At 38.4% G+C, this 25,209-nt stretch overlaps 1 protein-coding gene across 8 annotated transcripts in view; it reads right to left on the bottom strand.

The window, feature by feature from the left end:
• The window catches only part of CTTNBP2 (cortactin binding protein 2), a 376,872-nt gene that overhangs the window by 74,703 nt on the left and 276,960 nt on the right, over positions 1–25,209 (bottom strand). For 7 of the 8 annotated variants that reach the window (XM_032483616.1, XM_032483615.1, XM_032483617.1 and 4 more), the window contains one exon: positions 6,248–6,472. The exons of the other annotated variant lie outside the window; for it this stretch is intronic. In XM_032483616.1, the coding sequence (XP_032339507.1) occupies positions 6,248–6,472 (225 nt within the window). The remainder of the gene's footprint in view (positions 1–6,247; positions 6,473–25,209) is intronic. 8 annotated transcript variants of the gene reach the window in all.

Below are 25,209 nucleotides of genomic sequence, written 5' to 3'. Positions count from 1 at the left end.
TACAGGTAAACCGAATCTAGCAATATTTTAAAAGCGTAATAAAAGGTGACTAATCTGAAGTTTACCTCAGGAATGCAAGATGGGTTAATATTTGAAAATCAATTGGTACAATTCATTACATTAAAAGAATAAAGAAAAAAAACTATGACCACAGCAATAGATGCAGATAAACCATTTTACAAAATTCAAAACCCATTCATGACAAAAATCACTCAACAAAGAGTAGAATGAACCTCAATGAGATAAGGAACATCTATAAAAAAGAAAGCACACCTAACATCATACTTAATGGTGAAAAAGACTGTTTTCTCCCTAAGTAAAAGAAAAGCCTCTGATGTCTGCTCTCACTACTTCTATTCGACGTTGTACTGGAGGTTCTAGTCAGCGCAACGATGGGGAAAAAAAAGGAAATGAGGAAGGAAGGGAGAAGGGAGGCGGGGAGGAAGGAAGGCAGGCAGATAATTTGGAAAGGAAGAAGTAAAATGTGCTGTATTCACAGATAACATGTTTGTTTACCTACAAAATCGTATACAATATAATACACAGAACAACTGCTAACACTAATAAGCAAGTTTAGCAAGATCACAGGATACAATGACAGCATACAAAAATCAACTGAATACTTGTATACCTAGCAACAAATGGTTGAAAAAAATTTTGAACAATGTGTTTACAATGAAATCAAAAACAAAAAATACTTAGAAATAAACTCAACAAAAGACACTTGAGACTACTGAACTAAAAACAATAAAGCAATGCTAAAAGAAACTATGAAGATCTGGACAAAATGGAGAAAAATACTATGATCATGCGTTGGAAGACTCAATTTTGTTAAGATAAAAATTCTCAACAAATCAGTCCAAAGATGCAACAAAATTTCAATCCCTGCAATCTTTCCAAGAAACCAACAAACTGACTTAAGTTTTTATAGAAATGCAGATGATCTAGAAGAGCCAAAACAATTTTTACAGAGAAAAACAAGCTGACAGACTTAGAGTTTGTACATGTAAGGATTACTATTTAGCTACAGTCGTCATTTACCTGACATTCTAACATACAGGTAAGACTAATCCATGAGGAGACGATCAGAAGTGTTCTGTTCAGTGGTGGCCTGAACTGGGGGAGAGATTTACTGGGAAGGTACTTCAGGAAACTTTCTGTAGTGATGGAAATATTTTCTATCTTACAAGGGGCACAGATTACAGAAGTACGCATTTTTAAAACATCACTTTGTACACTTAAGATGTAAATTTCACTTCCTGTAAATATCTCCTTAAAAGCTGTAAACAACAGTGAATTCCAGGTTTGCATGTTTGCTTTTTTACAGTGCTATGAATTAGCAATTCTGACACTACTCTGCGTTCTAGGCTTGAGTAAATCAGTAACATACTGAAGTTTAATGGGAGCCAGGTTTCTCAGTACTGAAGAAGTTAGTTTTAAATAAAGGACAAGAAGGTACCCTATGGTTCTGGATTAGAATCAAAGGTATCACTGTAAGTATGAACTCATGTTTTATTCAGAGAGAGATATATAGATATATGTGTGTATATTAAATATAGACATGAATAGATAATTATACACAATTTCCCAGTGCTAGATTTGTTTCTAAACAACATTTTCCATTAAAAAGGAAACTCGTGTTCCCAGGAGAAACAGCTAATTCCAGGGGTTGGGGTGGGGGAAAATACATGAGTCTGGAGTATCTTACTGCAAGAAAGTAAAGAAGTGCTCAAGGAATGATGGGAATATATCAAAAGGAGCAGCTTAAAAGGGCCTCACTGGCCAATTCTGGGACAATTCTGAGAAGTGATTGAGGGGTTATGGATCCGACAGATACGGGTAGGAACAGACATCTCCCGGCAACTCAACCACACACTGATTATAAAAGAACCACAGCCTCTGGACATAGGTGACTGAGTTCCACTTGACTTTGTTCAATTATTGTCCAACTTACATCTACTCACAACTACTTTCAAGTAGTGGCTGAGGGAGGGGGAATTCTGCACGAAGCAGTATCATCAAACTCTTTTGCTAAAAGCAGTGTATTGCGTGGAAGAGCTGAGGAGAACTAACACAGCTTCACTGGTAGTGAGGAAGTCGGTGGCTGCTCCAAGAATAGCACCCAGACGGGGAGCCATGAATGGAGAGGCACCAAACAACTGTTTATACGGAACGAAAGGGAAAACTATGTAGGTGGGAGCAGAGCAGCAGTGTAAAGGCAATTAGTTCTAATTCAAAGTGGAAACGGGAGAGGAAAGCAATTACGGTCATTTGTAAAATAAGAAAGCAGAGTGGATGTCTGTCACAACCACAAAACACTCTTATGACATTTAATTATACTCTTATTGCTCCTTCCTATCTTGTAACACTCACTGCCCCCGTGTACCTTCACATGGTCACCCCTACCTGCACCTGCCCAATCCTGGCAAACAAATACATAACAATGATATATTTTAAGAGGTCTTTTTTTTTTTTTTTCCTTTAGAGGGGCTGTAGCTACCAGTCAGTAGTTTGGGCTCTGCAGTTCTCATCTGCCCCTTCCTCCCGACTGAGAGTCTTGAGAGAGAGAGAAGGGAAGACATGTATGAGGCCAACAGTCCTCTCCTCTAAACCCCTCCTCAGAGCGGCAGACCTCAACCTCCAGGTCCCCCGTAACACTTACTCTGCAATGCTCCTGGGGAGTCAAAATGCATTCTGATGTGTAATAATGAGTTACACAGCAAAGACTCAAGAATGAACTAAAAACAACCATCCATGTACAAAACATCCTGAATACTCTTCCTAAAATGTTATTTTAGGTGTTTTTCTACTGTGTTATCCTTGAAAGTCTAGAAAGCAATTTAAAATTATATTTGTATGGTATAACCATTATATAATGAGGTAGAAAACAATGAATGCAAATGGTGAAACAAAGTACAATTATTTATAATAGGAAGTAAAGGGCACATGAAATAAATTAAACAAAATAAATCATTTGATGTTCTTTTCTGGCCCATTTGTCATGTCTTTGGTTGTCCAGCACCTGAAACTCCTTCTTATGTTAAGAGAACTCCCCACCTATGATTCCTTCCTATAGGAGCTAAACGTGCCCAACAGTTGCTCTCCTGGTCTTCCCTGTAGCCAAGGAAGAGCATGGGCCCAAGCTTGGCCAATTAAATGCACCTGCTGCTAGACTTCAACTAGGAAATGAGTGATGTATAGAGGCAGGGCCGGGGGAGGTGCCACTCAAGCCCCAGAGCAGTGATGGCAGTGGTGCTGTCCGGTGTCAGTACGCTTCAGTATCCAGCTCTCGGCAGAAGCAGCAGCCACTGCAGACCTGATCTATGGTGAGCATTTTTGTCAGTGATGCTGGCTGCTAAGAGCTGGTCCCCTAGCTCTCCCAGCCATGCTCCACCATGCTGTAAGCCAAAGAATAAATGCTGTTTCTGCTCAACTCAATGAATCCTAACTTCACTTGCTTGCAACTAAGAATTCTGCCTGATGCATCTAACGTCATGCAACTGACCTCATTATTCTGAGCTGCCACCTAGAAAAAGAGCTCTATCTAATATACAGAGCTACTTTTAGTTTTTTTCTCTGGTTAAAAAAAAAAATTGCTCCCTTCTGAATTTCCTAGTTGTTACTTTGGCTTCTTACTTTTAAAGGCTCTGCTCAAATTAAAATTTTTTACCCTTTTAGGGCTAGAAATTATACTAAGTATGAATAAAATGACTGAACATGAATTAGAATAGAAAATCTATTAACAGATGATGCACAAAATAAATCATTAAAACACCCAAATAACCACCACCCTAGGTTACTGGCTCGAAAAGGGGGAGCATATTACCAGAGGCAAAGTTCCCCATGATGATTACTCATTAGCTTATTCAAAGTGGCCTGAGGCTCAGTCCACTTGCCAAATTGACTCTTGCCCAAATTTCCCTGGCACGCAAATTACCAAACAGTTAACCCTCCTATTAGTAGTCTCAGCAGGAACCAACGCATGAATGAACACGAAGCCTCTTCTCCCGCCTTGAGAGGCCAACTAGAGCAGCCTTCAGGCCAAATGTCTTAGAATTAGCAAAGAGCAATGCGCAGTGTCAGATAATAAATACTTGAATTGTAGATAATGGGACCTTTGCTTTTCCTGACTTCTGCTCTGGCAGTGGTTTAAAGACCTGGATTCATTTAAATTAATGGATTTCTGTGTCTTAATGCTTTTAGATTTCCAGAGCTGCGATTTATTCTACATGCAAGGGAATTAAAGATGTCTGGTTAACATATTTACTTTCAAGGATAAAAATGACAGGTAATTTTGTTGCCAAAATGACTTTGATGTCTCTCATCTTAACAGCTGCTGTGATACTTTGTTTTTTTCATAAAGACACGGGATAAGAGTAGAAACTGTAACTCTTCCCACGGTTACAATCTACCGGAATACAGCATCCTTTAGGGACAAAGGCTAGCACTGCCTATCGGAGAAACCCTTCACTGAGACTGCACAGCCAGTGAATTTGGCCATAAAGGACTCCTGTATTCCTGTTATACGTGGGAGAGAGATCACTGGCTCATTTCATATTAGCCTCTCAGGGCCCATAGGACAGAAACAATTTCCTTTCACTTCCAGCCAGGTTGGAAATGACCCAGTCATTCAGAAACAAACAGGATGTAAGCTGATTAGAAAAAAAAAAAAAAAAAAAATCAACTAGATAATTAAATCTTTGATTCAACTTGAAATGAATTTCTTTTTCTCCTCTTACAAGAGAAATGGCCGATAAAAATGCAAAACTGCAGTAAAGTTTAGGAGAGCAAGCACTTTTATATATTGAATGGAAACTACAATAAAAAAATATTTTCTTGATTTTTGGTAACGCAGCATAAAACCCAGCAGAAATACTTTATTATGAAATAGCTCATTTGACACGTTAAGCACATAATTGAAATGTGTCTTGTCCAAGAAACACAAATGAGCTTTAGTGACATCAGCTGAAATACACTGGCTCTTGCTTATGTGGTTCGTGGGAATGTTTGAAAGGCTCCGGAGACCTCAGTGGTTGTCTGCAGGGCTTTGTCAAGGGTTTGCAGAGTCCAGACTAAAACTGTTCGATTCAGTCTCACGTGCATGGAAGGCCTTTTGTTCTCTACTGTTTTACCCAGTGTTTTTAGTTTTCTACTATGTGATATACCGAGCAAAAGGTTTGATTTTATTCAACATGTATACCAGAACACTAGCATATATATGTTAATGCAAAGATATAATTACAGGGAGAAAGCCACACATTTCATGACAGTATCAATAAATATTTACATAGTATACTGCATTCAGGTGAACTGCTAACCAGGTGTTAAATGTGTGCTATAACAATGTCTCTGAGAAGAACAAATAGAAGAAACATTTTAATTTATGCTTTAATAATGGTGGGAAGAATGCATTACTTTTAATTCTCATCATATCAGACATCATTACCTTCTCTGACTTCCTCTCTCTTTTCTAATAAAGGGAATCAGTAGTCTCCACCATGTACCGAAAGGACAAAATTTAAACTTCTATTTCCTTATGGCTGACCGCAGCAAGCTTTTATCATTTAGGACTCTTTGAAGCATCTGCTCATGTGCAGTAAATGTGTGTGTTGGTGGGGGAGGTAAGAAGGGGGCAGGAGGTTGGTTTAAATGAAACACATGTGAGCAGGAGTCTGGCGGTCTGCAGCAGAGACAGCCATCAGCCCCAGAGGCGAGTTTGAGACCAACCAGGACTCCAAGATGACATGCTGTGAGATTGCATATACCATGCAAACTTTCATTCTATTCTCCTCATGCTATTTTCATTTTCCAAAAAAAAAAAAAAAAGAATTAAAAATATAATTTCTGATTGCAAAGAAATGCTGGAGACAGAAGCTGGACAAGTTGAGGATGCCACCAGATGATCAGTCCTGGTCGCATTACTCGATCACCCATCCAGCAGTGAAGCAGGTCTTATGGCACTAGGAAAGGGAAGCCCCCCACCCTGATAAAAATCTGTATTTAATGGAGGTATCATAGTAACCATTATGGGAAACATAATTCGTCATACTTCTTTTATGATTTAGTGTTATTTCTGAGTTACGTTTGAGAAGGGCCACCAGAATGTGTCGGTATTTTGCATTTCTAAGTCCTTATCCTGACTCTCCTTGAAAATATAATATTTAAGAACAAAACAATAACCATGGAGATTATCTTTTCATTCTACATTGTGATGTGGGAGAAAAGGGCTGTTTCAAAGTCTCAATACCTTCTTTTGTCTGCTCTCAGCGGCAGCCAGCTGTGTGGACATCCTTTCTTGCATTTTTCTGCAGTGGGCCATGACTGCTTCGAGGATGGACAGGGGGTTGGTACAGACTGGCTTCTTCTCTTTGTCGCCGGCACCTGCTTCATAGTCTCTCTGCAGTGCCAGGAATGGGTCGTTTAAATTAAATCTCCCATAACGTTCCTGGATAAATACCTCCTTCCTGCGAGCCTAGAACAAAATCAGAGGAATGTGCTGAAGACAGAAATGAAAATATACAGTAAGATATTTATACAAAGGCTTTGTGATTACCATTCCAAATGGCATTCACAACTGTTGTGAGTAATGGCTTACATGTGACGTCAGGTGGTGAGTGAGAGGCAAGGGGAATGTGACCCCAAACCCTGACTAGCCTGCCATGCCATTCAGTCTCCTTCCAAATTTTCTTCCTTTAAGAATATTGTCTTTTAATTACAAATGATGCAAAGAGTTTTCTCCACCATGATGTGTGCTGCTTCAAGTATCTGAATTTCTCATTTAAAGTAAAATAAAAAATATCAACAATTAAAATAATTTTCAGCAAAAATTCAAAAATAAAAGTACATGTTGACAGAATCTATATTTCACATAATCCTCATCAAGGTGAGTCACAAAATATAAGTCTCCCACAAGTTTTGTACAGCCAGAAAGAATGTATGAAAATGTTTTCTGAAGAAGAAAATATTTCCTGTAATTTTTTATGCCAAAAATCACAGCATTCACATTTTGTGAAGTCTGACCAACTAGAAAAAAAACCTCCAGGAAATTAGGATGATGCAAATGTCTTCTCATCATTGAAGGGCATTAAAATATAGTTCACAGAATCCCAGGAAAGAATGTAACCTCATTTTACTTTAAATGTCAGTCCATCAGCATCAAAGTTAATTTCACATCCACTTGGCACTAAATGCAATTTTCTATAATTAGCCTACAATGGCCTTTGCATAAAATGGAAAATAGCAGTAGAAATATATTGAAAACGAGCAACATTTTCCTAACTCAGGTCATTTGGAATAGCTACCAGAAAAAAATTATTCTATATCACTGCCAGTGGAAAAACTAAATTACTTCACAATAAATCAAGCTTAATTGTCCAAAATGTTAAACATCTTTTCTAAAGAAATACTACATACATTTCCTTAATTGAAAAGCAACTTCATCAACCAACTCAACTTTTCCATTTTTAGCCCACTATTAGCAAGCCAACAAGCAAACACAAGGGCGAAAGACGAGTGGAAAAATCTAACATTTCTTTTCCTATTACCAAATTAGATTAGGAAATACAATTTAGGAAAAGTCCAATTTCACTATTAAATTTAAACTAGCTTTCAGAGGATTATTTTAAACTTAAAACTCAGAGTAATTTATGAGTCAAAAAGCATTTGGTATTTCTAGATTCTTCAAAAATTCAATTATGCAATCAATGCACTTAAGTATCACTTCAGAGATGCAATTTCAAAAACAATTTCGTTTTGTCCTTCACATTTCTGTTAGTTTTTATTCCATGTTGTAGTCATCCCCAACCCCTGGATGAAAATTTGGGATAGCCCCATGGTTTTTCTAATTAGTTCCATCTAATACAAGTTATATCATCACTTTAAAATATAAAACAGTCTCAGTTTGGTTATTAAGATATCCAACCTCAGAGGTATGATCACTTCCCTTCCCCAGCTAGGATCTGCACCACCTGGGAAGTGTTTGTGAAAACCTCTCTTCTTTCATCCAGTCTTCTCCCCCTCCTTCTCCCCTTCCGCCTTCTCTGGGTAGGAAGGAACTGGAGGCAGATGAAGATGGAGGTAAGGGGAATGGCAGCATTGTACCTGACTGGTTCAGCTGGCAGACTAGTCTTACCACCTGGGTGTGGCAAATACTTAAAGCCTACTCTTTTCCCGTGAAGTACCTGGTGACTTTAGAGAGCCATCCCCCTTTCCCACCACTGGGGACCCTTCATCTGCAGTTTCCCCAACGTAAGGCATACATGTAGGACAGACTACACCATCTGCAAGGCCCACTGCAAAATGAAAACACATGCTCTTTGTTCAAAAATTACTAAGAATTTCAAGATGGCAACAGCACACCATTTACCCAAGGGTGGGGCCCTTCTAAGCACACGGCCCCCTGTGACTGCACAGCCTGAACCCCTGTGAAGCCAGCTCTGCATACACATCTCAGTGAAGCATCTAGAGTCTTTTGTCGGCAGAGGTCTTTCTTATGCTCTCAAGACTTCTCTGCTGAACAGGACCTGAATCAATTTCATTCCCACTCTGATGCCCATGGCCCAGTCTCGTCTATGGGAAATACTGGTGATTCTTCATCTAAGTAAAATCTGGGAATGCAAGATGACCACTGCAACCACCTTTCTGTCATTTCCGCAGATCACCTGCTTTTTCAGCCCCACTTCCACTCAGAGCACCAAGACCTGCATGAGAAGCCTATTAAGTCCTTAAATAGCCTCCTTAAAGTCCTTTCCTCTTAAGATGAAGGGAAAAGCAACTGGATGGGACAGGATGCAGTATTCTCTCCAGAGAAATGCTCTTTGATAAAAGATTTTTATATATCCTCAATGTGTGTAAGGAATTTAAAAGGTAAAGGTGGATTTCAAAATTTCTGAAAATTGTGCATCTTGGACCTCATTTTAGTATCCAAAATTTATCACTATGGGTACCCTCCTGAAACTTAACATTTTAACAATCAATTGTAATTGCCTGATGTCTCCTTACACATCCAACATATTTTATGTTGTCCAGTACTTGTAACACTAACTCAAGCCATTTCTTAACCACACAGGTTATTCTTAAATCAGAGTGAACTTTTGATAAATGAGTTAAAATTAATTTTTACATAAGCAGTAAATACACATATCATGGGCCTATTTCTAGTTTAAACAAATTCTATGGTCTGAAAAATTTTAATGCATTTTTTTTAACTGTTGTGAAAGTTTTGCATGTTTATTGTGTTTGGTGTTGTTTCAAAATTACTAGCTTCAACTGAGAGTCACTGTGACATTGTTAAACGTGGGCATTATTTTTTTCTGCTGTAAACGTTGTTTAATGATATGTGTACAAGACGGTAACCACAAAACTGCCAACTGATTTGGCCAAAATGGACTAACACTTCACCTTTATGATGAAGTACAAGACACATACGCTAGAATTTTAAGGGCAGAAGCAGTGCTAACAAGCTAGGCACCTTTGTCCCTGGTATCTTTCATTTTCAAATCAAGATCAATGAAGCAGCCTCATGCGTGTCTAAGACACCTTGCATGTACACAACAAATACGATTTCATCTTTTTTAAGTTCTTAAAAGCCTGGAAACCTCAGGTAAAATGAATGTCAAAGATTGCATGCGGTCCATTAACATTAAACTGATCCGATCCTGTGTTTACTGTTTTCAGAAATAGCAGGTAATAATTTTATTCGATAACCGTATAGAAATTTGTTTATACTTGTTACATATATTCAACGTGTATTTTTTTATATCTCTGTCTTAGAAGTTCAAAGCTGGGGTTCTCATTTTTCAACAACTATTAATGCTTATTTCTTTTAATATTCTTGTAAGAAGTATACCTTTCTTAGCACAACTTTCTTTGTAACATAGTACTTAATTTTGGATTTACCGCATTACTTTTATTAAGGGCAGATCAACAATACATGCAAGTATTAATATTTAAGGAGACCATGTAACAAAAAAGGTCCTGAATCGTTTATCATACTGGGTTTGAAGAGGTCTTTCCCTTAAAAAGGGAAGAGCGGAATGTGCAGATAATTTCTTGGTTTATGCATCAGAATTACTTGAGAATGAAATGCCTTTCAGAGAAATGAGTCACTATGAAGACACAGGCTAACTATAATTATGAAAACAGACACTTAAAAATACTCTTAAACCTAGTTACACTGATAAAATTTCATCAGAATCTGAAAGTTTACAGAATCCTGAAAAAGTCACAAGTGAGAAATAAAAACACGGCCATTACTAACAGAGGATTGGACAGATACTGAGTTCCTACTTTTGGCTTTTATTGTTCTGTAATACCAACTGAACTAGGTTGGACCTGAGTAATAATAATAAAACAGAAAGTATCTTAGCTATTCAAATTTTTCTTAGATATCCTTTGAAATCTAAGAGGATTTCAAAATCCTCTTAGGAAAAAAAACTCTAAAACTCACATTGTGGGTCACAATTAAAACATATCATCAACTGATTTTAAAACATACTGAGAAACTCATGGTTAAAATTATTTTGTCTTATGAAAAACTGAAATGATTCTGTAAGACTAAACCATACTAATAACTGAGCTTATTTTTTATTGCTAGGTGTTTCATATTCATTTCCTCCTAAAATAAGTCCAGGAGATAGCCATTTTTTAAATTCGCATTTTTCTGATAAGCAGACTGAGGCTTAGACAGATTAATTTACTCTCCCGGGGTCACTTCAATGGGAGCTGGTATTCGACCCAGGTAGTCTTACTCCAAAGCCTACACTTTGAGGCATTTTGTAATTATGACTAAAGTACTTTGGAACACCAGGAAAGACTTCAAAAATAAGTAGTGTTTACAATACCATTCAAGCCAATATACAAAGAAATACAGTTTAAAATAAAGACAAAAATGTGACAGTATTCTGAGGAGTTAACAGTTTTCTATACGGGCTATATGTACTTTTACTGTTACTAACCATATATTAAGATAATTTAATCAAATCGAAGCATTTTTCCCCCCAAGATTCTTCAGAGAATAACATTCAAGTGCAAAACACAGTTCAATAAGAAAAATGGCTTCTAAATATGCTTTTCCCCAAAAGTATATCATCAAAATCACTGACTACCTAAAAATTAAAAGAAAACCAAAGCCCCAAAGCACTACCATTAATACAGTGCTAACTGCAAGAAGACGACAGAGGAATTCTGTCCTCCACTCTGGCCCACTCGACACAGCGGCCACCACTGTGCGTGCCAATGATACCAAACCACAAGGGATGGGTAAATAGATGAGCCCAATTTGACAAGACGGACTTTTGCAGGAAAAACCATGAGTTGCTTCTTGAGTACAAACACAGAAGAGAGTATGAAAAATGCTTTGGGGCTGCAATCAATACTACATTCAAGGAGTAAACCATGAAATGAAATCTGTTCCCTCCCCACACCTCAAACCAGCAACTCAACATGAGGTTTCATAAATTAATAGAAAAGAATGATCAGAGACAATCCCTGGACTACTGGGCTCTCTTCTGGGTAAAATACTTAAAGCATGATCAACAGAAAAAGGACCTGAAGACAGAACTGAATAGAAAGAGCAGAAGAAAATAGGAACACTTAAAAGACTTACAGCAGCACGACTGCACTCTTGCAATACCTGACGTCATTTTATGTTTAAAGAGGTATCTATTTATATGAATCCCAAGGAATAAAATTATGGCCTTTATAATAAGGAATTAAGGGTCAAAACTGTTCCAAAGATACAACAGGCTGCACTGGACTGGAGTGAAATACGTTCTCTGGCTGTGTTTCAAACATCAGCTGAAATAGTAAAAATGGGGTGCAGAGGTTTCAAAAACAGAGAAGGCTGTTGGCTTCTCAACCGCTACATTCCTCTCAGCCCTGAAATACTATTATTCAAAATCAAGAGGGATGGAAAATCCATAGAGATTTTTTCCCCCCAACAGTCAAGATAAAAATTTGTCTAACTCTAAATCTCTGTCTCAGTGGTAAGGAGTTCAAGTAGACCAAGATCTACTAAACAAAACAAAACAAACAAAAAACCCAAAAAAACTAAGATTAAGAGCTCTTCTAAGAAGAAAGGAGGAAAATATCCTACTTGCAAATAAAAAGGAATGGTAAAGCAGATGTAAGCGGTGGACCTCAGAGCTCATTCTCACTCTAAGACAGGCAGAATACTGTAGGAGTAGGTTTACACATTCATACACCACACACACACAGTGGTTGAATGGACCACAGAGGGTGGGAACAGCTATGTAAAAGTTTACACCGTCTTTTGGAGAAGGACCATTACTTCTCTACAATGATCACAAAGGCTTAGAAATTCACTAACCAGGAACGAAATGTAACTTCCTGGAATATGAATGAAATGCCACAATGTCTGAATGGTTCAGCTGTGGGGACACACTTCGGACATTGCTTATATGTGGCAAGACGTACATGGAACACAGAATTGAAGGCATGTCATGGCATCATGACCTGCCCTGCAGGGCAGGAGAAGTGGGTCAAAGAGGAGAAAAGTTTTCCCTGCTCTCTCCTCCCACCTTCATGCCCCAACCTTGCTGCCACAACGTCCTACCTGCTCATGGACACAGTAATCTGGATGTGCAGAAACTGTCATGCCAAGAATATGCATGATGAATTACCGTGACTCATACATCAAGAGTGACTTAGATTTGTTTAGTTACTGAGGCTAAAATCTGAAAGTCATACTTCAATAAACCACCAATTTTCTCATCGAAATGCAGACCATTCTAGCAGAATCTGTGAAAAATGGCTTGATTTCACAGAAGCCAGGGCCAGAAGTAATCTCCCAACCATTTACTTTGACCTGTCTGCCACTTACCATCTTGCACACCCATCAGTGCTTGTCTCAGCCAGATATGTGGCCCACACTCATCTGTAAAAATAAGATTACCTTTATACCTTTATTCCCTAACTAGATTGAGAATGGCACATGGTGCCACGCTGTTCTGCTCTCTTGCAGAATAGACATTATTAAACTACCAGCACACTTTATGCTGAACCCAGGGGCGGCCTCACAATTTGTCTTAATACATCTCTCCAGGCAGTCACCACCCAACAATCTGAACTGGATCACATATGAACCTACCTACCAACTCTGCCCCGGGCAGTTAACTGCTACAATTAGCTATATCCTTACCTCAACTAGACAAGTAAAACCACGCCTTTTACATCTCTATAACTTAACAGAATACCCCACACACATCAACTTATTTAGGCCCGGTAGAAGTAATGGTTTCTATTACTGGCATCAGTCATTTCCTATGATTGTTAATTATAAGTGAACTTTTAATATCAAAAAAGAGTAGTTTTAAATTTCATGAAAGAGGCATTATTACTCAACAGCAATAAAAAACTAAATGTATTTATCCAAATCTATAAGCACATTTGACTATTTTATGTTTTTATTTAAAATAATATATGTTCCCTGAACTTGGGAAAATACTGATGTAAGAAAAAAGAAAAAACCATAATACAATCATCAGAAAGTAGTCATGACTACATTTGCTTTGTATTCTACAAATTATTTTTCCCAAGCATGTATTAAATATAGTTATCAAGGGCTTAAGGGAATATGATTTAAGTAGCCTTTCCCATTTAATTCACTAAGTATTTCCCATTTCAATCATCTATACCAATATTTTTAACAGTATTCTATAAATGAATCCTAATATATTAAAAAATTTCACTTTCATCACTTAGTTTGCTTTCAATTGTTCTAATATACCTAGAGGTAAACCTGTGGGAACATTTATGAAATTCACAGGGGTGGTATTACCTGATTAAAAATAAAAATATTTTGAAGACTTTTGAAATACACTACCAAATTCCTCTTCAGAGAGAGCTTGCCTATTTCATTCCCACCAGTAGTAGCTTCTTTACATCTATAATTATGAGGGAGATTGGTCTCTATTTTCTTATTTGTTTACTATCTTTTGTCAGTTTGGAGATTAGAATACTGCTCACCTCAGCCAGGCCATGAGCCCTCTCCTTTATTTTCTGGAAAGTTTTGTGTACATTAGTATTATTTATTTTTTGAACGTCTCATAGAATTTTCCAGTGAAACCATCTGGGCCTCGAATTTCCTTTGGGGGGATGGTTTTGATAATAATTTTAATTTTTTTAACATTTTTTAATTGAGTTACAGTCATTTTACAATGCTGTGTCAAATTCCAGTGTAGAGCACAATTTTTCAGTTATACATGAACTTACAAATATTGCCACATTTTTTTTCACTGTGAGCTATGACAAGATCTTGTATATATTTTCCTGTGCTGTACAGTATAGTATAATCTTGTTTATCTATTCTACATTTTGAAATCCCAGTCTGTCCTTTCCCACCCCGCTGCCCCCTTGGTAACCACAAGTTTGTATTCTATGTCTATGAGTCTGTTTCTGTTTTGTATTTATGTGTTTTGTTTTTGTTTTTTTTTTAGATTCCACATATGAGCGATCTCATATGGTATTTTTCTTTCTCTTTCTGGCTTACTTCACTTAGAATGACATTCTCCAGGAGCATCCATGTTGCTGCAAATGGCGTTATGTTGTTAGTTTTTATGGCTGAATAGTATTCCATTGTATAAAGATACCACATCTTTTTTACCCAGTCATCTGTCAATGGACATTTAGGCTGTTTCCATGTCTTGGCTATTGTAAATTGTGTTGCTATGAATACTGGGGCACAGGTGTCATCCTGAAGTAGGGTTCCTTCTGGATATATGCCCAGGAGCAGGATTCCTGGGTCATATGGTAAGTCTGTTCTAGTCTTTTGAGGAATCTCCATACTGTTTTCCACAGTGGAAGCACCAAACTGCATTCCCACCAGCAGTGCAGGAGCCTTTTTCTCGACAGCCTGATAATGAATTTTTAAAATAGATAAAGAGCCATTTGGATATTTCATTTCTTCTTGTGTCAATTTTGTAAGTTGTCTTTTTCAAGAAATGTGCCCACTTCATCTAGAGGTTGTTGAAGTTGTTCATAGAGTTCACACAGTATCACTTTAGTATTTGTAGGATCTGTAGTGACAATCTCTTTTTTCATTCCTAATGGTGGTGATATGTGTTCTTTTGTTCTTGCTCACTTTATCCAAGAATATGTCAATTTTGGTTTTTTTTTTTTCAGTGAGCCAGCTTTTTTGCTTCATTAATTTTCTCCATTGTCTATTTCACATTTTGTTGATTACTGCTCTTTAACAAGAAAAAAATTTTTTCCTTCTACTTAGTGTTTGCTTTGCTCTCCTCTTTGTAGTTCCTTCAAGTGGAATCTTAGGTCATTGATTTTTAGATTGGTTCCCTTTTTAATACAAGCATTTAAGGCTCTTGATTTCCCTTTAAACAACATCTTAGCTGTATCTCAAATACTGTGATATCATTTTGCTGTCATTCAATTCAAATATTTTCTAAATTTGTTATTTTGTCTTTGACACAGTTTTTTCTTTTAATTTCCAGATACTTGGAGTTTTCCTGAATAGCTTATTGTTATTGGTTTCTCGTTTAATTCTATTGAGGTCATTGATATATTCTACAAATGACAATTAATATAAGTGGTTCAAAGTGTTAAATCATATTTTCTATGTTTTGTTTTCTTGTAGCAACTACTAATTGCTCTATCAACTACTAAAAGATATTAAAATCTACCATGATTATGGAATTATTCATTTTTCCTTTTAATTCTGTCAATTTCTGCTTCATATATTTTCAGGCTGTTAATCGTTGTGTACACATTTATAATGTCTTTGTGATGACTGTCCTTTTAATATGAATTGCAACATCTCTATAATTCTGGATCTTTTTTGTATCTTTTATTCTGTTTCATCTATCTTTCTATTCACAATTCACCCTTATCCTTCTATTCACAATTCACCAGCAAATGGCTTCATTTGTATTAGTAAATGTTACTCACCAGAAGGACAAGCCTCCTTCACAATATCAGCTTCTAAGTTTCTTTGCTATGCTACCAGCTTATTCTTCTGATGAAATTTAAATTTATCAACTTACAAAAATTAAGCAATGATAATATTAATTAAAATTATGTATAAATTACACACACATTTGAGGAAAGAGAACTTTTTCATAAGATTAACCCCTGCCATTGGAAAATAATCTTAATTTATTAAAAATTGCTTTTTTATCTTGCAGAAGATTTCTATTTTCAAATCAATCAGCATAAATCTGAGAATAAAGGAATCTTTTTCACGTATCTTTGGAAATATTCCCACTTTCCTAATTATCTGCATACAGTACATACTTTATCTTGATTGAAATTGCTAAGGCATGAAGCTAGAACACTCCCTTACACCATACACAAAAATAAACTCCAAATGGATCAAAGACTTAAACATAAGACAAGATACGGTAAGCCTCCTTGAAGAAAATATAGGCAAAACACTATCTGACATGCATCTCAAAAACGTTCTCCTAGAACAGTCTACTCAAGCAATAGAAACAAAAGCAACAATAAACAAATGGGACCTAATGAAACTTGCAAGCTTCTGCACAGCAAAGGAAACCAGAAATAAAACAAAAAGACAACCTACGGAATGGGAGAAAATTTTTGCAAATGAAACCGACAAAGGCTTGATCTCCAGAATATAAAGCAACTCATACGACTTAATAAGAAACAAGCAAACAACCCAATCCAAAAATGGGCAAAAGACCTAAACAAGCAATTCTCCAAGGAAGACATACAAATGATCAATAGGCACATGAAAAAATGCTCAATATTGCTAATTATCAGAGAAATGCAAATCAAAACTACAATGAGGTATCACCTCACACCAGTCAGAATGGCCATCATTTAAAAATCCACAAATGACAAATGCTGGAGAGGCTGTGGAGAAAAGGGAACCCTCCTACACTGCTGGTGGGAATGCAGTTTGGTGCAGCTACTGTGGAAAACAGTATGGAGATTCCTCAAAAGACTAGGAATAGACTTACAATATGACCAGGAATCCCGCTCCTGGGCATATATCCAGAAGGTACCCTACTTCAGGATGACACCTGCACCCCAATGTTCATAGCAGCACTATTTACAATAGCCAAGACATGGAGACAGCCTAAATGTCCATCAACAGATGACTCGATAAAGAAGATGTGGTATATTTATACAATGGAATACTACTCAGCCATAAAAACCGACAACATAACGCCATTTGCAGCAACATGGATGCTCCTGGAGAATGTCATTCTAAGTGAAGTAAGCCAGAAAGAAAGAAAAATACCATATGAGATCGCTCATATGTGGAATCTTAAAAACAAAAACAAAAACAAAGCATAAATACAAAACAGAAACAGACTCATAGACATAGAATACAAACTTGTGGTTGCCAAAGGGGCGGAGGGTGGGAACGGGTAGACAGGATTTCAAAATTGTAGAATAGATAAACAAGATTATACTGTATAGCACAGGGAAATACATACAAGATCTTATGGTAGCTCAGAGAAAAAAATGTGACAATGAATATATATGTCCATGTGTAACTGAAAAATTGTGCTCTACGCTGGAATTTGACACATTGTAAAATGATTATAAATCAATAAAAAATTTAAAAAAAAAGAAATTGCTAAGGCAGTAGTTCTCATCAGTACTCATCATAATCACCTACAGAACTCTGCAAACACTCAGCTTTGGCCCAACACAATCAGTGGGTCTATCAAGTTTCTCTTATGTATTCTGATGTCCCAGCCAAGGATATGAATAACCAATTTCCTGCTCCTTATTTATACTTTTCTATCATTATTTTCACACTTATTATCTTTATGCTTCCTATCAACTAGGTAAATCTTTAGGTCACTTATTTTTCAAGCAGCTTTGGGATGGGAATATTTTATATCTTTGCTAATCTGAAGATGCTTTCTATTTCCTTTGTACATGTACCTTGTCTGGGTGAAAACATTCTCAGAAGATATCCTGACACTCCTGTATTCAATAGCGCACAGGGGCAAGTACAAGGCCAGGTGGCTTTCTCTCCCTTTCAGGGAAGCCGCCTGCTTTTCTGCCTGATTAAATCAATTCTTTTCCTAACCTTAAATGACACTTAAGATTATTCCTGGTGTAGGGCCTGGTATTTTCTTGACATGTAGTCTTCTCATCTAAAGACTCTGCTACATCTTGGTTGCAGTATTCGTTTTATTTGCTCTGGTATCTTTGAGGACCATCCACTTTTCTCCTGGTGGCTCTCCATTCTCCGTCTCCCACATGTTTGTATCTTTGTTTCTATTTTCTTACTTTAATCCCTTCCTCTGGGTTCTGGGAAATCTTATATTTGTCATGGATCCAGTCTTTTTTTTTTTATAGTGTTGGGTTTTTTTCACTCTTACTTCTTATACTTTAATTCTCCTTGTTCATTTTAAATTCTTATCATGATCATAGGAGGTAGGTACTGTTATCCTCACTTTAAAGATAGGAACACGGAGGCACTGAGAGGGCAGGAGGCTTGTGCAAGGTCATAGGGCTAGAAGTGGTGGAGCCAGGGCTCACTCCAGCGTTGTGCCTCCAAGTCCCACGCCCCATTCCTTGCCTTCTTTCCCCCAGCTTTGCAGCCAGCCTTCCCTCCATCACAGTCTGACTTACCCACCATTCAGTCTCACTTCAAAGCCTATGTTTTCTTAAATTTTAAGACACAAAGCAGATGCTATCTAAAAACTATTTTCTAAAATTTACTTGTTTCTCATAATTTTTGTCAGATAGAGGCTGTTCCTTTGCATTTTAAGTGTTAAGTTATTATCTTAATTGTTCTATGCGGCAAAATCTTTCATAGGCCTTATGGATTTCTTTCTTTCTTTCTTTCTTTCTTTTTTTTTGTTTGTTTGTTTACTCAATCTTTGGGACAGTAGGAGTCAACCCAGATCTAGTGTTTACCCATAAGCAGGCAGGTAGAATCTCCCTCAGTATCTTTACTCTCCATCTGGTTGCCATTAAAATGCTTCTCTAATACTGGGAGTCAGTGAACAGACTGGTACAAATTTATAATGCAGTGTTCCTTTCAGCTGAGAGAAGTGGCAGGAATCCATAGCCACAGCCCCTGAGAGCGAACTGGGCTCTTGCTCAGTGCTCCCCACCCTGTGTATTAAGGACAACGAGTCTCGTTGGCTGAGCTTGCCCACGAGATGCTCCTGAGGGCATGTGTGTGTGATCCCCATCCTTGCAGAGTACCAGGGAGTGGCCTCGATGCCCACACAGATCTATGGTTGTTGCAGCAATGCTGTTTTCTGATGCTTCTCTTCTGCAGTCATAGAAGGGATTTCAAACACCTCTCTACCTGTCCCTCAGGCTGCCCTCACCTCTCCAAATCCAGGGAGGTAGGAGTTGCTGGGTCTTCCCAAATTACAGGTCCATCTCCTGAGAGAGCACCACAGGGGCCCAGGAAGTGAGTCAGTTCTCATTCATCCCTCAGTCCGGTCACGTAAGCATTGTATCCAGCAGATATTCCTTTATTTTCCAGGACATGGGAATTACAACCGTGGAGAGAGTAGGCTCAGAAATCAAACAAAATAGATTTGAACAGTGACTCTGCCGCTGACAAGAATGTACCTTGGGCTGGTAACTTTACTCCCCTGGGTCTTTTTCAGTTACACGAAGGTCACAGACTACCTAAACAGGAACTCACTGCTGCTGTGTTGAAGGATTAATGAAACGATGCATGTAAGGCACTTAACTGGGTGCCTGGAACCATGGAATAAATGATAGCTATCACTTTACTCACGACAACACTCTTTCTAGATTGTAAGGTTTTGTCTATTTTTCCATCCTTTAGGCTATCTCATTAAAGAAAGGAGAAGTTGGGAGTCAGAGGCCAGTACCAAAGCCACCATGTTACCTAGAGCCCCCCGGAGAAGTCAGGCATCTAGTATGCTGGGTGATCGTGTGCCTGTGTGCGTCCTCACACCGAGAACTGTTCCGCCTCTTCAATTGCATCATATGCCCTGAGGGAAGAGCCCTGTGCCCCTAACAGTCTGCTCTTCCCGAGACCCCGCAGTGCAGTGGAAGTCCAAGCACCGAGGGCGCACTTGTGCAGTGCTATATGTCAAGTAAAACAGAATCAACACGCCCATGGATGGAAATGAATTCATCATCCTCCAACACTTACAGAAACACGTGAGGACACTCCATGGACAGAGAAAATATAGACAATACATTCCTTTGAGAGATTTTGTAAAAGATTACAGAGCAAAAAACAAAGACTTAGAGCAAAATATGACAGAATCCTGTTTCAGTGCCACTCTTTAATACATGGAATCAGTTCTAATGTAAGTCACATGGTGCTTTCTGAAGCACTGCATTTAGAGAAAGGAGATGATGTTATGCCATTAACTTTATAAGCTTTGCCCTTATTAATGGATCAGGTTTCAGGGTAAATTTAGATTTTTTTTTTTAAGTGATCATGTCTTTATTTTTTTTTTAACACTTTTTATTGATTTATAATCATTTTACAATGTTGTGTCAAATTCCAGTGTTCAGCACAATTTTTCAGTCATTCATGGACATATACACACTCATTGTCACATTTTTTTCTGTGAGTTATCATAACATTTTGTGTATATTTCCCTGTGTTACACAGTGTAATCTTGTTTATCTATTCTACAATTTTGAAATTCCAGTCTATCCCTTCCCACCCTCCACCCCCCTGGCAACCACAAGTCTGTATTCTCTGTCTATGAGTCTATTTCTGTCCTGTATTTATGCTTTGTTTTTGTTTGTTTGTTAGTTTGTTTTTGTTTTTTAGATTCCACATATGAGCAATCTCATATGGTATTTTTCTTTCTTTCTGGCTTACTTCACTTAGAATGACATTCTCCAGGAGCATCCATGTTGCTGCAAATGGCATTATGTTGTCAGTTTTTATGGCTGAGTAGTATTCCATTGTATAAATATACCACATCTTCTTTATCCAGTCACCTGTTGATGGACATTTAGGCTGTCTCCATGTTTTGGCTATTGTAAATAGTGCTTCTATGAACATTGGGGTGCAGGTGTCATCCTGAAGTAGGGTTCCTTCTGGATACAAGCCCAGGAGTGGGATTCCTGGGTCATATGGTAAGTCTATTCCTAGTCTTTTGAGGAATCTCCACACTGTTTTCCATAGTGGCTGCACCAAACTGCATTCCCACCAGCAGGGTAGGAGGGTTCCCCTTTCTCCACAGCCTCTCCAGCATTTGTCATTTGTGGATTTTTGAACTGATGGCCATTCTGACTGGTGTGAGGTGATACCTCACTGTAGTTTTGATTTGCATTTCTCTGATAATTAGTGATATGGAGTATTTTTTCATGTGCCTTTTGATCATTTGTATGTCTTCCTTGGAGAATTGCTTGTTTAGGTCTTTTGCCCATTTTTGGATTGGGTTGTTTGCTTGTTTCTTATTAAGTCGTATGAGTTGCTTATATATTCTGGAGATCAAGCCTTTGTCGGTTTCATTTGCAAAAATTTTTTCCCATTCTGTAGGTTGTCTTCTTGTTTTACTTCTGGTTTCCTTTGCTGTGCAGAAGCTTGCAAGTTTCATTAGGTCCCATTTGTTTATTCTTGCTTTTATTTCTTCTAGGAGAACATTTTTGAGATGTATGTCAGATAATGTTTTGCCTATGTTTTCCTCTAGGAGGTTTATTGTATCTTGTCTTATGTTTAAGTCTTTGATCCATTTTGAGTTGATTTTTGTATATGGTGTAATGGAGTGTTCTAGCTTCATTGTTTTACATGCTGCTGCTGTCCAGTTTTCCCAACACCATTTGCTGAAGAGACTGTCTTTATTCCATTGTATATTCTTGCCTCCTTTGTCAAAGTTTAGTTGGCCAAAAGTTTGTGGGTTCATTTCTGGGCTCTCTATTCTGTTCCATTGGTCTATACGTCTGTTTTGCTACCAATACCATGCTGTCTTGATGACTGTAGCTCTATAGTATTGTCTGAAGTCAATTTAGATGTTGATATGTAAATATTCTATTTGTAGCCCTAACATAGCAAATGTACACAACCTATTCATTTGCTGAAGCTCTAAATCACATTCTTTAAGTTTTTAAAAACTTCTAGTTACTGAATAATTGGTAAAATTTCCCAAGAAAATATATCACCTCATCAAAAAAACCTAATCAAGTTTGTGACATGATAGAGAACTAGCAAAATAACAGCTCCTGAGGAAGAGATGACTTAGAACATCTGAAAGAAAATATACTTCCCATGATTAAAAGGAAAGTAAAAACTTCACTTGACCATTGATTTTAAAATCAGTATTTGAAAAATATGGCTTCTGTAGAGTGATCAGATATTACCAGAGAAGCAATTACCACTTCTGGGGACTGAACATTCCTGTACCAAGCACCCTGGCAGGGATTGGGCCAACATCCCATCCATGTTTGCCAGACTAAATTCCAGTTCTGAAAATTCTCAAACAGGTTTTTCCCTCACTTGCATATTACTCACATCGTCATGACTGCACAGAAACATTTTCTGATTTGGTTCTAATCATTTAGAAAGTCTGACTTGTAACAAGAAAAACAAAACCTGCAGTAAATGCCTTGCCTAAAATGAACGTACTAGCAGTTATCCAAACCAACCTACCAACCTCAAGAGAAAGCAAGGTAGCCTCCTTCAAAGACATCAACATCTCAGCAACAATGTAGTTCACCAACACGATAATTGCGGAAATGCCTACTTATTTGTGACTCTAATGAAGACATGTGGCAACAGTAGTGGGTGTGGGAACAGTGTTAACATAAGCATCCCCAAGCAAAAAAAAAATCTGTATGTGAAAAACAAAGAAATAAAAGAGTGTTGTCTCCTGGGGACACTGTAACAGATAATTTCTGTGGGCAGAGGCTGTGATTAAAAATTTAAAATATGGTCCCTTTTATAGCTGCAGGAAACATAAGTTGGCCTGGTTAAAAATAAAATTCCCCAGGACATAAAGAGAGAACGGGGATGCTGGTTTCGCTCCCGGTGCTGCGCCCCCTCCCACCTCCCTACGGACCCAGGCTCGGTCACTGAGGAGGAACCCACCAGTCACAAGGACTGCTGAGCATCTGGAAAACAGACACAGCAAGTCCTTAACATTCTCACCTTCTACCAGCTGAAGATGACTCACTCTGTATCAACAACAATCAAAGGGAAAGGAATGTCAACAGCCTGAAAGCCGTCTTTATTCGAACCCTGACAGTAATCTGACCACCATTAAATGTTCTCCAGTACTTTTTAAAAAAAAAAAAAAAGGAAAAAAGGACCTTCAGCTACTCCCTGCAGCCAACCAGGAAACCACTGCTGCTGCTGGAGAAGGATGGCTACACAGATCGATCACTGGGCAGCCATGGGGGAAAGCAAAGTCCCTGGAGGGTAACTTACCATCTGCCTGCAATAAAGGATGGTGTGTGCACCCCTCGGGTGGAGGCAGATGTGCCAACCTCGGCTTGGACACTCCTAGCTACTCTCGCTCAAGTCAAGGTTCGGGGATCTAGTTGGTAGAGGGGGAGGGGAGGAGCTCATCTTATTCAAGGGACAGGCAGATCTCAGGAGGACAAAGCGTCATTTGCAGGAACAGGGTGAGAATTCATTTCAGACCACGCAATCATGTCTTCCTTCATTATATCTGATGCAAGAACAACTGTGAAAACACCTTATAAACTGTCAACTGCAGTGCACAGGCTGTTTGGTATCATTAATATAAAACTGAGTAAGTCATTTACCACAGACCTGTTTGTGTTGGTTCATGTCGGTGAAAATGTTCAACTATTTATGTTTCTGCTAGACTTTTCTTTTTGCATTACATCATTTATTCAATGAGAATTCATCAAGCCACGTCTACGCACGGGCCATTTTTCTCCAGCAACCAGCTGCCCTTGTTATTCCTCTTTGCGGGCGGAGTAGGGGGTGGATAGTATATCTTAAATAGTCTGTAGTAGAGAATAAATGATGGAACACTGTAAACATGTGCTACACATTATGAAACAGTGAAAATGTGTCATCTCCTCCAAAGGCATTTCGGCCTAGACGAATGGTATTCATTTCCTGAGTCTCCAACATGATTTATGACAGACTGTGATCAATTTCTGAATAGAGTAAACCTGGACTGCATTTTTAAAGTCTATTCTTATAAGAATCCATTTTCTCTTCTCCAAGCTATGCCACCCACTTTCTCAGTGAAAGCAGAGTGCGAGTCTGAGAGCTTCGGTGGCCCCAGACCAGATGACACCACTCTTCTGTGTAGGCGGCAAGTTACAGCGCTCGCTGGAATTTGCTGCAGGAAGGAGATCAGGACCCTGCCGTTCCCACCCCCTCTATCCCGGAGCTGCTACTGAGAGCATCTGCTTCTGTCCTTTAATATCCTTAGTCTCCCATTAGTATTCCTGGAGTACACAAGGATAGTAATAGAGTTACTTAGGATGGAACTAAGGTACCCCTTGGCCCAGAACACATCAGTTCTTAAAACTCTGGTCAGTCAGACAGAAGCGGTGTTTCAGTAGAAATAAAGCCTGTGGTCACAGTCCCTCGTCAGAGTAGACAACACTATCATTCATATTAAAGGCAGTCATTTCCTTCTCATCTGATGATGAATACAAGATCTGCTGATGGTACGAAACTTCCCGGAAGACACACGTCCCTCAGAGCAAACTGGACAGGAACAGGCATCCACACACACTTGACTGACGCACGCGGTGGTCTCCGCACCTGCCCAGCCAGCAGGAGAGGACGTGGGTATAATTTCACTGCCTCTGTGCTACAGTAAAAGCCCCAAACACGAATCACGTCCACAGCCCCCCTGGTCACAGCAGCCCTACGCTCAAACTGACTGACCTTACTGCACACCAGAATTTATAAAAGAGAAGCTGTCCATACGAGGCATGATACTTGTCTGAGCTGACTCTGTACAGCTATGCATTTAGGAGATCCCTCTAGCAGAACATCATGCCTGCCAGTGAAGGCACAGACGGTTCTGCCTGTGTGGTATATTTTTAAATCTTGGTACCAGGCACATGGAGACTGCAGCTGTGTTCCAGAAGTAAAGGATAACATGCACTTGAGATTAAGCCTGGCATCCACAGAAAATGATTCCTACTCCATTACATATAAATAATAGTATCAACAGAAGAGTCCGCCAAAATGACCACAAAAAATCTATGCAAGGAAAGATCTTAATGGCCCATCTCCAAAATAATTCTTTCTGAGGCTGATTTAGTACTGATCTTAATTTTATTACTATTTCTCAACAT

The sequence above is a fragment of the Camelus ferus genome, chromosome 7 (assembly GCF_009834535.1).
Source record: "Camelus ferus isolate YT-003-E chromosome 7, BCGSAC_Cfer_1.0, whole genome shotgun sequence".
NCBI lineage: Eukaryota > Metazoa > Chordata > Mammalia > Artiodactyla > Camelidae > Camelus > Camelus ferus.
The sequence above is the reverse complement of the archived record's forward strand: the minus strand, read 5'-3'. Positions and strand labels throughout refer to the sequence as shown.